The sequence below is a fragment of the Anabrus simplex genome, chromosome 1, assembly GCF_040414725.1.
Source record: "Anabrus simplex isolate iqAnaSimp1 chromosome 1, ASM4041472v1, whole genome shotgun sequence".
NCBI classification, from domain to species: Eukaryota; Metazoa; Arthropoda; class Insecta; order Orthoptera; family Tettigoniidae; genus Anabrus; species Anabrus simplex.
This window is the reverse complement of record NC_090265.1, coordinates 1,096,832,002-1,096,848,502: the sequence shown is the minus strand read 5'-3', so window position 1 is coordinate 1,096,848,502 and position 16,501 is coordinate 1,096,832,002. Positions and strand designations below refer to the sequence as shown.

The window sequence follows — 16,501 nt, the reverse complement described above, 5'->3', positions numbered from 1 at the left end:
ATGAAGGGATATCTTGTGCAGGAAAATACGTGTGATGACGTTACCGTGAGTAGTGATGCTAGTAATAAATCAAAAATAGTTCAAAAATTTAGGGAGGAATGCTCGAAAGAATGGCCCTGTTTACTGCGTTCCTCAAAATCTCATTCACACGTGTTTTGTAGTGTGTGTAGCTGCGATTTTTCAGATGCGCATGTGGAAGAACAAGACTGAATTCTGTGGTAATATGAACACCGAACTGTTAAGTGCTCTGTTAGTGCAAAGGATGCACATTATATCAAAAGAAAAAGCATGTCACCAGTGTACGTTTAGCAAACAGGAACTACAAGCTGCTAAGGGAGTAACTACAGTACTCAACAAAAGAAATGATCCTTCAATCTCCACCCAGATATGTACTACAGATCACCTGTTACTTTCTCAGGTAAGAATCATCCACTCTTTATATGCCAGTCTTTGAATATGTTACATCTGGTTGAATTGTATGTTGTTCCTTGATTTTTCAATAATATGTAAGTTAGTAAGATCTCGGAAAAAATATTCTATGGCCGTGCACTTCCCCTCCCTGGTGCCCTAATGGCTGCATTACGAATTGCCTGTCTTGAAAGTTGGCATCTCTGCCTCTGTATTTTAGCCTCTTGACTCAAAGGAGTTGTCCTTGGTAAATTACATTTAGTCATGTGGATGTCGAGTGTTATTTTGCAATGTTTTATTTTGGAATATAATATCGCAGAACAACGGATCACCGTTGATTTTTCTAGAAACCTGCAACCTACGTATCCCAAATGCCCCTGGTAGGGTTTCTATGCCCGTTCCACATCCTTTACTATAGTCGTCATGTTGCCCAACCTGATGTTCATTTGTTTAGACTTGATGCAGTTTATCTGAGGTTGGGTTTGGTGCTATGGATGTTGAAGTGCCGTGTAATTTAATTTTTCCTTTTCCCTTGCTAGGGAAAAACCGGTTACTATAACTACCAGAAATTTGGCCACACCTCTTTGTATTGTCAAAGTTTGACAACCTGGACATGCAACAGATGGCATATAAAAAGCTGGAATAACATTACCAGCAATGCTTAAGAAGAATTCTGCATATAACTTGGCAAGACAGACAAACAAATGTCAGTGTCCCTGAAGAGGTGCAGACCACCAGTATAGAACCCTTGGTTTATTTTTGCTAGTTGCTTTACGTCGCACCGACACAGATAGGTCTTTGGCGACAATGGGACAGGGAAGGGCTAGGAGTGGGAAGGAAGCGGCCGTGGCCTTAATTAAGGTACAGCCCCAGCATTTGCCTGGTGTGAAAATGGGAAACCACGGAAAACCATTTTCAGGGCTGCTGACAGTGGGGTTCGAACCTACTATCTCCCGAATACTGGATACTGGCCGCACTTCAGCGACTGCAGCTATCGAGCCATGGTTTTAAGATGGCAGCTACGATGGACAGAGCATGTAATATGCATGTCCAATAATCGCATTCCCAAGCAAGTGTTTTACTCTGAGTTAACAGTGGGTAAATGTTGTCTGGGCAGAGGAACCAATTTAAGGATGTAATTAAGGTTAACATGATGATGTGTCACATTGATGTGAACGACTGGGAGACCTCAGTCCTCAACTGTTCATCCTGGAGGTCATTAGTTCATCATGGTACACTACTTTTTGAAGAAAACTGTAGGCAAATAACAAACGATAACAGGCAATACCAGTGTTAAGGAAGGTTGTGTGATTGCCCCCAACTTTGTTCTCATTATATATTGCCACTGTCATGCAGCTAGTCAAGGACGTTACTTCTCCAGGAAAACAGATAACACATACTGTAGATTGAATGGTAAACTGTTTACTTTTAGCTGTCTAATAGCAAGGACTCCTAGACTTTCTGTAACAGTAGTTGAGTCATCTTCAGACAACAGAAATGAAGTTCCTCTGTTCTTGTCTATAAAAAAAAAGGATAAAATGAGGAATGTGGATATCTGACAACACCTTGGATTGGAAGAAAGCTTGCTGGAGAGTCTGGAAGTGAAGAGATTACAATGGTATGGTCACAAGAAAAGAATGGATCCCCACAGGACTCCTCGAGCATACTTTGACTGCAGCATTCCTGGGAAGAGACCAAGAGGAAAATGTTGTGATGTTTGGGAGAAGCAGATTTTCAAGGACCTTGAAGTTAGAGATGTAAACTGGCGTCACACATATATGAACATCTGTGGATGCACAGGACAAACTGGAGGAGGCTTGTGCACAACCACACCCATCTTACTGGAGCAAAGAAATTATGATGATGAAGAGGCAACGTAGAAAGGTTAAAGAGCAAAATAGATGAACAGTGACTCCTCTACCAGGGACTATTCACCATCACTGCAGAAAACTGTGTTTCTCCTGTATTGGGCTGTACAGTCACCTATAGACTCACAGATGAAGAGGAGTTCTGCTTGGAAGACCAACCTATTCATTTTCAAGTGTCTGCTATTGTATTGTATTATGTTCTGTTTGTTGTTAAAGACCAATTCTGTTCAACAGAAAATTACTGTTTTTATTTAGCTTTCTGTTTTGAAAGTGCACAATACTATTGACCGGTTTGAAAGTGTTTTAATCGAATCCTATGTATCAACACTTGTTACATCTTTCTGGATATCTCTTTGGAAAAAATATCCAGCTATTTCTACAACTGTTGTGAAAGTTTTCTTTTCTACATCCTATTTACACAAAGCAAAATTTTCGAAAATGAACAAACTGAAGTGTAAGTAAAGGTCACAGCTGATAACTCTGGAAGATGATATGAGAGTGAGTTTATGAAATATTCAGCCACAAATGAAGAAGATTAGGAAAGGGCACCAAGTTAATTTTGCTTCTTCCACAATCTTGTTTTAATTATTACTGAAAATTGTAATGTATTATTTGTGCCATAATTTACCTATATAAACAAAAATTACAAAATATAAATGAGGGAAACAGTTTCTTCCCATTAAATTATATCTATCAAAAAAAAATGAAAATGATATTTTTATTTGAGAATAATGTGTAGGATGATACAAGTGTGCGTGTGATTTAGAATTACATCTTTAATGTACCACAGGTTGATAATGGTTGCAAAATGCTGCTCTATGTCATCAGGAAGAACTGTAACTATAGTAGGGGTGCTAAGATTACATGTTTGTTTTGCTGCATTAAAGTAAAATGCATAAGTATTGCTGAATTAAATACACTTACAAAACAAATGCTACTTATAAATGCTAACATATTTTTATAAAATATTTCTTATTACTCAGTCGACACTTACAGGTAAGAACCTTGTTTAACTGAGGAAAAATTGGTTATACATAACAGCGGAGTATTTATTGTCACCCAGTACATTAGATGTGCCAGGTATGCCAAGACTCAGAATGCCTTCGCAGCAAAGTATGGTAAGGATCAAACAAGTCCACCACCAAGCAGCTTTACAACAAGTTCCATGAGATACGGAGTGTGGCAGATGCAGCCAAAAGTGGTCAACCAAAACCAAAAGTGCTAGTGCCAGAGTTGATCAACATGCAAGCAGCATATTCTTTTTGTCCCATGAAGTCTGTGCAACGCCTATCTAGCAAGTCTGGTCTCTCAATTGGTAGTGTGCCCATACGGCATTATGACAAAATATGAGCTGTTCGTAAGTTGTTACTGAAGACAATGGAAAATGTATACCTTTCCGTAGTAGTCCATCAATAACGCCAGAAGGGAAAAAACTCAGTTATTGGTTTTGGTCTGACAATAAACGGTTCCACCTTGACTGATATGTGTGTGCAGAATTCACACATTTAAGCGATGGTAAATCCATATCAGCTGCACGAGCTCCCACTGCACACATAAAAACTGGGTGTTTGGTGTGCAATGTCACAAAGGTCATAACATTCTTTTTTTTTTTTTTGCTTTACGTCGCAGCGACACAGATAGGTCTTATGGCGACGACATAACATTCTTTCATGGCACAGTGAACAGTGAGAGCTACATACAGATGGTATAACAACAATTTGTAAACACTATACCTGGAGAACAGCAGCAGAAGACGTGGTTTCAGCAAGACAATCGTAGGGCTCATACAGTCAACAACACCATGACTTTCTTGGATCAGTTTTTTCATGGACATGTGATTCTGAAGGAGTTGTACCTCTCTCGATCTTCTGATTCACCCTCACCTGACTTTTTCTAGTGGAGATACCTTAATGACACTGCTTACAAAACTCGTCCTCAAACTATTACTGTATTTCAGAGAGAAGTTGCATGATGTGTTGCTGCAATTCCTCAACAAATGTTACACCATATGTTTAAGAGCATGCAATGTCATATACAATTATGCAAATCCAGTGGAGACCACTTTCAACAACTTTTGTAACCTACCCATTTTTCCATACGGCTGCAGCATCTTTTGAACACCCTGATTAATCAATTCACTTTAATAACATTTAAGAACAAAAATAATGGAGGCAATTATCTGACTATTTCTTTCAAATAACATATGAATTATTTTACATTATGTAAACAGTATTTTTCTCAATCCCAACAAGTAATGACAGAGACTTACCTCATTATGACAGAGAACACGAGTCTTATTGGGCTCTAAGTTTACATCCAGCTGAGAGGGCTCCACTTTTATGCTCAGTACACAGATTGGGTACTTCTTGCATATCTGCTGATCTTTAAAATGGCCAGTGATGGTCTTCAGCAGCAACTACATGAAAACAAGACAATTTATGAGACAACAGACAACGACTCTGCGCATCAGAATCACTTATTCATAACATTATGGATGAATTCTCCTTCATGCCAATGGGCAGTACTCATACGCTTTTTTTTTTTTTTTTTCCAGAGCACCAGGGGATCAAGTTCATTTCATACAAAAATCAAAATATCAAGTAGGTTAGTTTATTCAAAATGTCTTCTTTTGTTTTCTCCTGCTACCTAAACTATATATAGTGGAACCTCGATTCCCAGTAACTACGTTTTCCCAGATTATTCAGTCAAATTAAATGGTCCCACGAGCATCCTAATTAAATCATGTTTTAAAAATTCTGCATTACCAGTTCCTTGAAGAAACAATTTCACACATCAACCACCCAGAAATTTCAGCCTCATCAACACTAAATCCTCAATCAAGTGTTTTTCAAGAAACAGTATCTCACAAAAGGACGGCTACAATATACCTATGGATCTTGGCGTTAGCGTTGCGTCATTGCGATAATTAGAGCAACTGCTGTACTGGGAAAGCAATTAATGGTGAGCTTGCAAAGAGACCATCTTAGCATCGCGTTTGGCTAGTATTATTTAGGGAAACTTCGGAAGTCATAAAGCAGAGAGTGGCCGCAGCAACTGGTAGGAGAGAGTGCATTTCAACAGTTCTACTCAAAGACAGAACGAGTTTCATCAAATGTTCATACTTGTAAAACATCTACATTATATCCAGGATTAGATGTTTATTTTTGACTTTTTCCTACTGTATCGCCAAACAGGTTTTCGGCACTTCTCTCAGAGCACTATATAGTCAATGGGCTTTCAGACACGAAATTGCCCCTTCCTAACACGAATCTTATATTTTCGTATGATCGGATACGATTATGTTCTCAAGACCAGAACAGATATTGCACCTTACATATGTAAAGCCATGGGAGGTCTTGGGATTGCGTATTACTGGTTTGGTACTAATATAAGACGGGGATTATTATGTTTACATTTTTATGTTAAAATATCCTTATAAAAACCACAGTCGGTTTATATGCGCAACGTTCCATTGAAAACGTTTGTATCATTTCTCACTCTTACTGGCTTGTGCAGCAAATGTCATGTGTACCTCAACGCACTATCCAGCTGAGTTCAAAATCACAAATAAACCAACATTTCTGGAGTTTTCAGTATTTTTTTTCCTCTTTCCAATTGCTTGTGATTAGTGACGGGCAGAATACAGTATAATGTATTTAAGAACTTTTGAGAAATGATAACATATTCAAAACCATATTCTTGAGTTTAACATAACCTTTAAAATTCAATGTAGGTCTAATTTATGTGGTAGAAGACTTCGAGAAACTTACTACGAACAGTACACTGGTGACAAAATTACAAAGGAAGATCAAATATGAGGGTGACCCCAAAAATAATGCACCTAATTTTTTTTCTCAGCTCCCTACAATGCTACAAATGTGAAACTAAAGAGATGAACTCTTTGAAGTTTTCAGAGTACATGTGCAAAGTTTCCATTTCTTCTGACAGATAGCATACTTGCAGCAATGGTTCAGCATGGTGTCTGTAAGTGATGTACGTTTAAAGCAGTGTGTCGTCATTGAATTTCTCACTGCGGCATAAGAAACGGTTAGAAACATTCACAAACTTTTATGTGCAGTTTAAGGAGCATCAGCAGTCGACAGAAATATGGTTAGCCGCTGGGCACAGAGGGCGAGGCCATCTGAAAATGGTTCAGCAGAGCTCCAAGGTTTGCAGCAATCGGGGAGACCACCCACGGCTGTCACACCTGACAAGATGCAGTATGCTGATGTGCTCATTCGCGAGGACCGATTCAGGACAATTCGGCAGTTGGCGCGGGAGCTGACAATGAGCAAAGGAAGTGTGGGTGTAATTATAGGTGCTTTTGATTACGCAAAAAAGTGTTCATGATGGGTTCTGCGCCATCTTACGGAGAAACACAAAACTCTCAGAAAAAAACATTTCTTCCAAGTTGCTGCAACGTTTTGAAGCTGAGAGGGAAGCTTTCTTGTGACAGGTGATGAAACTTGGGTTCACCATTTCAAGCCCGAAACAAAACAGCAATCAATGGAATGGTGCCATCCTGACTATCCACAAAAGAAAAAATTAAGCAGGGGTTGCTTGGTAGGCCAAGGCCCATTAGAGCTGTAATTTGGTTGGGTTTAGAAATGTTTGTAAGATTATAATTATATATATTTCATTAATGTGATGTTCATACAAATCGTTGATTCATTCTCAGATTTTCCGTTCTCCCGTCTTATACCTTTTTTTTTTTTTGTTCCTTTCAAAAATGGAGAATCCAGGTTCCACTGCAGTTAACTAACAAGAGGAGAAAGGTACTATACAACCTGGAGAACAAGATCTTAAAAGTGTGGAAAGTTTAAAGTAGTTTGGAAGCGAACTGATGTAGGATGAAGAACTGGACAAGGAGATTAGTAAAAGGATACAATGGGAACATACATTTTACCAGAATGTGAGGAATTTGATTAAGAAGAAGAAATACCAAGGCAGTGTAATGAGGTGATGTATAAAATGTATTGTTGCCTCATACAGACATATGCAGCAGAATCTGGACACTGACAAAAAGGACAGGAGAGTAAAATCCAGGACAGTAAGATGATATTTTTAAAAAGTATAACAGGACATACAAGAAAGAACAGAGTAAGAAGATACAATACTGTATTGGGAAATTATTAGAAGTGGAAAAGTTTTCTGACAGAATGGAGAGGGAAAAAAAAAAAGACTAAGACAGTTTTGAACAAATTCAGAAGATGGAAGAGGAAAGGCTATGATTGAAGGAAGGAGAATAAGAGGTAGACCCAGACTAAGTAGGCTGGACTCATAATAATAAGGAACCTGGATTGGAACATAGTCATATACAGAAAGATAGGGATGCTGAAAAGAACACATAACAGGAAAAGCACAATGATGTGTCAGTGTGGGAAGAGGAAAAAAATAGAAAGAAAACACAAAAGGACAAGGACAAGGACAATCTCCACATGTTCATACACTGCTGTCTTCAGATAGATTGGCTCTCTCCTCATCAATCCCTGTTCTTCTCATCCCCAAATAAGCTTGTTTCTGCTTTCCAGCTTCATCAGGAGGGCAGGATACAACACTAATTGACAGGCCATCTTGACAAATCTTCAGTCTTGATGTGGAAAGAGTAAGGTAAGGAGAGCGCTGGATATGTGAAAGGAAAAGGAGATAAGAAAGATGAAGATGAATACAGATGATAAAAGATTAGTAACACAGGACAAACACAAAATGAGAAAAAGAACCCAGAAGGTAAATATAATTAATAAGAAATGAATGTAGAAAAACTGGGATTGATGACGAGAGAGCCAATCTATCTTAAGATAGCATTGAATGAAGATATGGAGATTCCCTTGTCCTTTCATGTTTTCTTTCTATTTCTCCCTCTTCCCACACTGATCTATCATTATAATTTTCATGTTGTGTTCTTTTTGTTGTTCCCATCTTTCTACATATGACTTGATTTGCACTTGCTTGATTCTTTCCATCACTTGGGTTGGAACATAGTTAAGGAGTAACAATGGTAGTTAGATAGAGGACAATGGAAATATGCCATTAACATTCCAACCCGGCTGGAAAAGGCAAATTGATGATGGCGACAACAACGATGACACAGCCATATGAAGTAGTGTTTGTTCACTAAGTAAACTGTCAGTGAAGTTCAGAGCATGGGCAGATGAAGTCTGTGGGTAATAAATTTCAGAACTAGATGAGAATCCATGGATTCACAGAAAACATAATTCTAGCATATTAAATACTCAGTTAGGTGAGATGTTCATATTATCTGTAACCTTTACTACAGCAGTTACACTAATTACTAGAGAGGTTACAATAAACAAACGCTAAACACAGTAAAGGGAGGAAAGTAAGTGCAATTATACAGTAACAAAAACCACCACACACTCAGTGAAACATCAGCTGACACTATACGGATCTCTGCCGGTAGAGCCACTAGTAAATATCAGTAGGGCCAACTAGATGACAATAAACCAGGAAGGTGGGACAGAGCTGGGAACCAAGGGCATGGATACAGCTTAGTTGCAGTTTCAGAAATAATCAACCGTGATCCTTAATTTTCAAAATATTATGTACAAATGGACTTTGCAAATGAGGCGTCCAATTGCAAAACTCGTTTTGTCCATGATAACAGATTTTTCAGAAACCAGGAAAAACTGTCATTTCCTTATGCCTAGTGTTAGAAGGATGAATCTTTAACCAATTAACAGTAGGATATGTTTCCTCTCCATCACCAGATGCCAACAAATCTCTGACTCATATATTCTGAGATTTTATATAAAATAGTTTGGACATAACGTGATTTGCAACAGTATCATGAAGATAACGAGTTTTGCAACAGTATAACGGATATAAAAATTTTTGTAACTGTTGAGACTGGTGAGTTATCAAGTGATAGGAAATGAAAAACAACACATATCTTAATCAAAATATAATTATATGAATACGTTTACAGTAATCAACTCAAATTACATACAATAGTACATAAAAATAATGTTCACTTGCTTCTCGCAAATTCACACTTCTCACAACACCAGTCCCTCATGTTCTTCAATGAAGTCCCCAGAATCAGATTCCATGTCATCATCTGCCTCATGTAAGGTTTCTTGTTGTTCAAAGAATTTCTTAAAAAAGAATAGTTTGTCATTTTGCTTCCAGTTTTCTTTGAAATGTTTGGACAATAATGTGTTTAAATCGGCAAGTTTTTGTTTTTTTATGGGTATACCTCTCTCCATGATATTAGGAACAATATTCATATACATTGTTCCATGTTTCAAAATACCTTTGGCCTCTCCAAAATCACTGTTGTAATTTATTTCACCTTGCACAACACAGCTTCCTTGCTTTGTTTTCTTGATAATAACCCTTTTCGAAGGTTGCAACTTAAAATGCCATTGAGCGGGTTCTTCAACTACTTTTGAAACAGCACTCTTCCAGTCTAGCACTGGACACATTTGGTCTCCCAAATGAATGACAGTCGCATGAGATTCAAAAATCTTCAGATAATCTTTGTCAGTTAGCAATGTTGTATGTTTTTTTATATCAGCCTCCATTTGCCCAAAAATTCGGTCTGGAGGTATATAGGACTGGCCTACTATAGGAAACACTAGTGTAATTTTCCTTACTGTCGCTGGGGCATCTTGACTCAGAAATTTGCCTAACATACCAATCATAATTTTATTCTTGTTTGGCCATCATAGCCATCTGCAACCAGTCTGATTGAATCGTATCCTGTAAGATCTGTTGCTGCCAGCCTATGGTATAACGCAGAAACTATTTGATTTGCACCTTTTGGGTAATCATTTTCGAGCCAAATATAAGAAAAGGTTCTCTCTCTACCTTGAGTGTCTTTTGATGTTCCCTCACATATGGTGAAATTGTACAGGTATAGCTGGCGTAAATAGTATGCTGTCTGATCAGCAGTCTTCGGAATGGGTTGATATTTTTGGCAGTCAAAACTGAAAACACATTCATCTTTGTTAGCTGAACGTAGTTGATCATAAAACGCATCAGCTTTTTTGGTATGTATGTTTAACTCTGTTTGCAAATCTTGCTTCTTCACGGGGTCTTGGCAGTTCTGTATACGTTCCTTAAGAGACGAGCACTGAGAACAAACGTCTGTGGCTGGTGAGCCGAAGCCTAGATTGTAATCACTAACAAAGATTTGCCGAAAAAATTCATATTTGACATGAAAGTCTGGTTCATGCTTATCATTGTATTGTACCCAGAGAGCTCTGATGCTCAGTTCACTTGGCAAATATTGCCGTTTCGTACTTTTGCTACGACAATGGGTGGTGTGAATAAAAATGAGCATGCACTCTTTACTCGCGAATTTAGAGCAGGCACTCGCAATGAGGTGAATAAAAACCGCCTGTCGGAAGCCATCACTCACAGCAGACCTGTGAGCTTGAGCACACACTCCAGTCGCTCGAGTAGCAGAGCGGGCGCTTTAGATGTCTGGTGAATAAAGACAAAGCAGGCACTCATTTCCGTTAGTGCCTGCTCGTGTTTCCTTGAGCTAGTTCAGTAGGTGAATCAAAGCGATAGTGTCAAGTTCAGTACCATGGCAGAGTTTATGACAGTGGTTAATCGGAGAAGGAAATTATATAAAATTCGCAGAGAATCATCTCAACTTGATTACAAAGTGTTATATAGGTTCAGTAAGGAACATGTTAAATGGTTAGTGGAGCATTTCCTTGGGCATTCCGAAGAAACAAGAGGTGGTGCACTAACAAACGAAGAAAAATTGAGAATCTTCTTGCGTTATGTTGGTCAGCCAGGATTTCAGGGTGGAGTTGGTGAAGACATCGGTATAAGTCGGAGCACCGTGTCAAAAACATTTTCGCAGGTTTTGACTTCAAAAGAAATGAAAGCAGATTATTGGATAAAATTTCCAACAAATGACGCTGAGATGCAGGAAGCACAGGCTAAGTGGCAAGAATGTTTTTCATTTCCTTGTGCTATCGGAACTGTAGACTGTACTCGTGTACAAATTTACAAGCCACATTTATAGAGTCTATACAAGTCCTCGAAACACATTATCGGGTGGTGTGAATAAAAATGAGTCTAAGCGAGTGAGTGTGTGCTCGCTGAGTGCCTGAGTGTCTTCCTGCCGCAATAATCACTATTCCCGCTTCTTTATCTGTTACGTTGTGGGGTGGAAACTGTAACATGTCTTAATATGAAATTGTGTTGAGATTGTCTGTCCGGATTGGCATAAAATTTCTGATGCATGCGCCTTACATCCTGGTAGCTGACTTCACAGCTGTTTATCAAAACGTTGTGCATATCAAGGGATAGGGTGCAAGCATTGTGTCGAAAATTTTTGGAAAAGGGTGACATACCTCCTGAGCGAAGAGGTGGTGACAGGAGGACTGCTAAGTATAATATTAGTTAGACTAGGATCCAGTAATGATATTTAATGATATTGTAATATCTTCTTTATAAACTTGAGATAGAACATGGGTGAAGTTAGTACAATGACTGAGAACATAAATTCATCAGCAGCAGGCACCTGTACCTCAAATAAGCTCGAGAAATCAGCACAATGGATTGCCACCAATTGAAAGGTTAGTTGCTATTTGCTTTACGTCACACCGATACAGCTATATCTTATGGCGACAATGGGATAGGAAATGCCTAGGAATTGGAAGGAATTGGCCGTGGCCTTAATTAAGGTACAGCCCCTGGTGTGGAAATGGAAAACCACGGAAAACCATCTTCAGGGCTGCCGACAGTGGGGCTCGAACCCACTATCTCCCGATTACTGGATACTGTAATACCAATATGATGAGCCTAGCCTAGCAGATGGGGGCAAAATGCTGGCAACAAGAATGAGTTAGCTGGAAAATTTATAATGTCCAATAACGGACCATTCATATTGGTATTATAAATTTACTCATTCGGAACAAATATTTCAGATTCCCTATGGGAATCAACATCTATATCATCTGATGGCCAAGCAGGCATCAATTTTTGATAATGAGACAAAGTCTCTCATAGTGCATTGGCACTGCCGGTAGCTACAATTAGCCTACGCAGTGGCCTCCATGGTATGCACTATCCAGCGTCTTAGTAGATGTGCTAGGTACCAACTGATGAGCCCAGCCTAGCACATGGGGGCGAAACGCTGGCAACAAGAATGAGTTAGCTGGAAAATTTATAATGTCCAATAACGGACCATTCATATTAGTATTATAAATTTACTCATTCGGAACAAATATTTCAGATTCCCTATGGGAATCAACATCTATATCATCTGATGGCCAAGCAGGCATCAATTTTTGATAATGAGACAAAGTCCCTCATAGTGCATTGGCACTGCCGGTAGCTACAATTAGCCTATGCAGTGGCCTCCATGGTATGCACTATCCAGCGTCTTGGTAGGTGTGCTAGGTACCAACTGATGAGCCCAGCCTAGTACATGGGAGCGAAACGCTGGCAACAAGAATGAGTTAGCTGAAAAATTTATAATGTCCAATACCGGACCATTCATATTGGTATTATAAATTTACTCATTCGGAACAAATATTTCAAATTCCCTATGGGAATCAACATCTATATCTACTGGATACTGGCCACTCTTAAGCGACTGCAGCTATCGAGCTCGGTGAAAGGTTAGTTGGTAGTGATAATTATAATATCTGGAAATTTGTGATGCAAACATACCTTGACCATTAGGAATTTTGGTCTTGCTTTGAGGGAACTGAACAAAATGTAAGAAACATTCAGAGAACACGTACTACCAGTAAGTTGATTTTAATCTAGATCTTACGCTTTAAGTACATGTCCAAGACACTACTATCGTAAAAGTATGGGACAAACTTCAGTAATTATTTGAAGATTCGGTTTTCACATGGTGAGTAGGTTTACTAAGAGAATTTGTAACTACGAGGTTAAGTAATTGTAATTCTACTGAAGAATACATAAATACTGTTATTATAACAGCTCATAAATTATCTGACATTGGTTTGAAAGTAAGAGACAAATGGGTTGGTACACTCTTGCTCGCAGGTTTACCAGATGAATGCGAGCCGATGGTCATGGGAATATAAAGCTCAGGTACAGCAATAACAAGTGACTCGATCAAGGAGAAAATTCTGCAAGATGTAATGTTATCTGCCCCTAGATTACAGAAGCGAAATACGGAGTCGGCCTTTCTTGGTAATGCAAATAGCAAAGGCAATTATAAATTAAAATGACCTTGTTATCAATGCAGAATTTATGGACAATTTAAATTTCAATGTAAGAAACAACTAAATGTCAATTTGGAACAAGGCAGGGAAAAGGTTTCCAGAAGAAAGTTAGAAGCAACCAAATGTGAATTCGGAACAAGGCAGAGAGAAGGTTTCCAAAAGAAAGACACATCAACAGCATTCTGCACTGTTTTATCAACTTATGACGTTAATCCTGAAGATTTTTATTTTGATTCTAGGGCTTCAATGTGCGTGATGAAATGCAAGGATTGGCTGCAGACAAAGAATTCTACTGCACATCAAAAGATTGTGGTAGAAAATAACAGCAAGTTGTCAGTAAAAGGCATCAGTAAAGTGAATCTGTAAGTTGTCACATGCAACAGCAACAGCAAAAAGACTTATGAAATCAACCACAATTTAACTCACCTTCTCTACATGGATGTCCTTAAGCTGTATGCCACCAGCAATAAGCAATTCACCCAGCTTCTGGCCTTAATAAAGATATTCTCTGATTGTATACAATGGAGTATGGAAGGAGAAATGTAGAGTAGTTCATCTGAAAGGAGGGAAACTTGAGACTACTAATGGATTTTAGATCTCTGAAAAGGAAGTAATGAAAGATCTCAAACCAAGAGACTTTTACAGGTACTTGGGGTTCCATCAGCTTAAAGGGATCAGTCATGATGATGATGATGATGATGATGATGATAATGATGATGCTTGTTGTTTAAATCGGCCTAACACCTAAGGTCATCGGCCCAAAGAGATCAGTCACTCAACCATCAAAGAAAGACTAAAGACTGCTTTCCTTGAGAGAGCCTCGGCTGTCTCAAAATCATTCCTAAATACAGAAAACAAAGTAAGGCAATGAACTATTTCACAATTCCTGTTCTCATCTATTCATTTAGTATCATTAAATGGTCTGAAACAAATTTAGTTGACTTGGAGAGAAAAACTGAGGACATGCCTGACAAAAGCAGAATGCTTCATCCTAATTCTGCAATTGAGCGGCGAATGAACTTGCTACATCTAAAAGATATCTCACAGACAGAAAACTTACGAAGATACTTCCATTTAAAGTGAGGCCAAAATCTATTCGCAGCCGTCTGTTGTGCTGATGATAATTTACTCTACTCAATCTTAAAAGCATATCGACTCCTCCTCCAAAATTTGTCAATACAGAACAACTACAGCATGCCTGGAAGCAGAAAGAAATCCATGGTTCATATCCTCACCATCTAAGTCAGCCATCAGTTGACAGACTGAAATCCACTCTCTGGCTAAAACACGACTATCTCCATGGAAAAACAGAATGGTTCTCGATAGTAATTCAGGATAGAGTCATAAACAAACACAACAACAGCAAATATATCTTAGAGGAAGAAGTGAATGACAGATGCAGGAGATGCGGAGAAATAGCTGAGATAGTGGAGCATAATGTGGGTGGTTGTAAGGTAATAGCAGGTAAAGAATATACTCATCAGTGTGCACCAAGAACTGGGATTCAAGGTGAAGATGAGAAAATCCCATATTTTGAGTAGGCCTACAGACCATCTGACGTGCTCGAAAATTAAAGATTCAAGCTGTATTGGAATTGATCTTTGCAGACAGACAGGACCATAAGACCAAACAGGCTGGATATTGTCCTTATAGACAAAGAGCTCAAGAAGATTGATCTTCTGGAAGTGATGTCCAGTCTATGTCCAGAAGATTGAAAGGTACACTGACCTTGCACGAGAAGTCTGAAAACTGTGGGAAAAGGACCTGGCAACAGTGAGGCCTTTAGTCATCTCTACCACAGGACTTGTGCACAATATGCTGCAACAACACCTGCAGGACCTAGATATTGCTTACACACTTCCACAAATGCTGAACGCTATCATTATGAACACCTGCTACATGACAAGAACCTTCCCTTAACAGCAATAGCGGTAGGGACAACTTGACAACAGTCCATCTTCTGATCAGTGAACCGCCACAGCAAATGAAATGTGAATTGTTTTAAAATTTGCTTTACGTTGCACCAACACAGATAAATCCTATAGTGACGAAGGGATAGGAAAGGGCTAGGAATGGGGAGGAAGTGGCTGTGGTCTTAAGGTACAGCCCCAGCATATGCCTGGTGTGAAAATGGGAAACCACGAAAAACCAATCTTCAGGACTGCCGACGGGGGATCGAACCCACTATCTCCCAAATGCAAACAACTGTGTGACCCTAACCACATGGCCAACTCGGTCAGTGTGAAATGTGAATAATAACAACAGCAACAACGACAGAAATAAAGAGGGGCTCAGGAAGGCCCAAATCATGATGGTAGAACACCACAAGATAACGGGATGTGGACTGGTACTTGGTGATGAAGGAGTCGTTGAGAGACAGAGTGAATATATTTCGTTTTAAACCATTAACCTGTGGATGAGATTATGATTTTTTTTGATGTCTTTATCATCCGGAAGACTTATCCCCAAATGTGGTGAAATAACTCATCCATTTTTCTTATTTATTCAGTCCACTTACATAACATGTCAATATACTTCTACTGTATAGTTCCACACTAGATAGTTTAAGATGTTGCTCTGTTTCAACAGAACTTGTTTGGTTGAGGATATTTAAGTTGGATGCCAAAGAATGAGGGGGAAAAAAATTCTGTTCCAAGATATTTCTGTCTGATCATCACCCATTCACATTTGGAACAGAAAATCAGGCAAATTAATTCTAAAGATTCATGCACTCAAGAATTCAACAGTTACTGTACCTGCTGCAACTTCTTGTGCAATACAGGCCGGTGGTTGAAATAAATCATTGTACCATCAGACGTTGTCTGGAACAGTGTAGAAACATCTTTGCTGTGCTTCTTGGGCACCAGCATGATGATTGACAGCTGCAACAAGATATAGATTCATACACTATTTTTAAAAACTGGGAACTAGGATAGAAAAACATTACAGTAAAAAATACACATAATGGAAAATAAATGTGGGATAAGAAAAGCAATAAAAATGAAAGAACAAAACCATAGGAAAACATTTAAAAATTAA

At 38.7% G+C, this 16,501-nt stretch overlaps 1 protein-coding gene across 1 annotated transcript in view; it reads right to left on the bottom strand.

Annotated features, from left to right (window-relative positions):
- The window catches only part of LOC136858043 (PMS1 protein homolog 1), a 154,365-nt gene that overhangs the window by 88,640 nt on the left and 49,224 nt on the right, over nucleotides 1-16,501 (bottom strand). The window contains exons 5-6 of the mRNA XM_067137277.2: nucleotides 16,219-16,344; nucleotides 4,546-4,692 (exon numbers count right to left, since the gene is read on the bottom strand). Of these exons, the coding sequence (XP_066993378.2) occupies nucleotides 4,546-4,692; nucleotides 16,219-16,344 (273 nt within the window). The remainder of the gene's footprint in view (nucleotides 1-4,545; nucleotides 4,693-16,218; nucleotides 16,345-16,501) is intronic.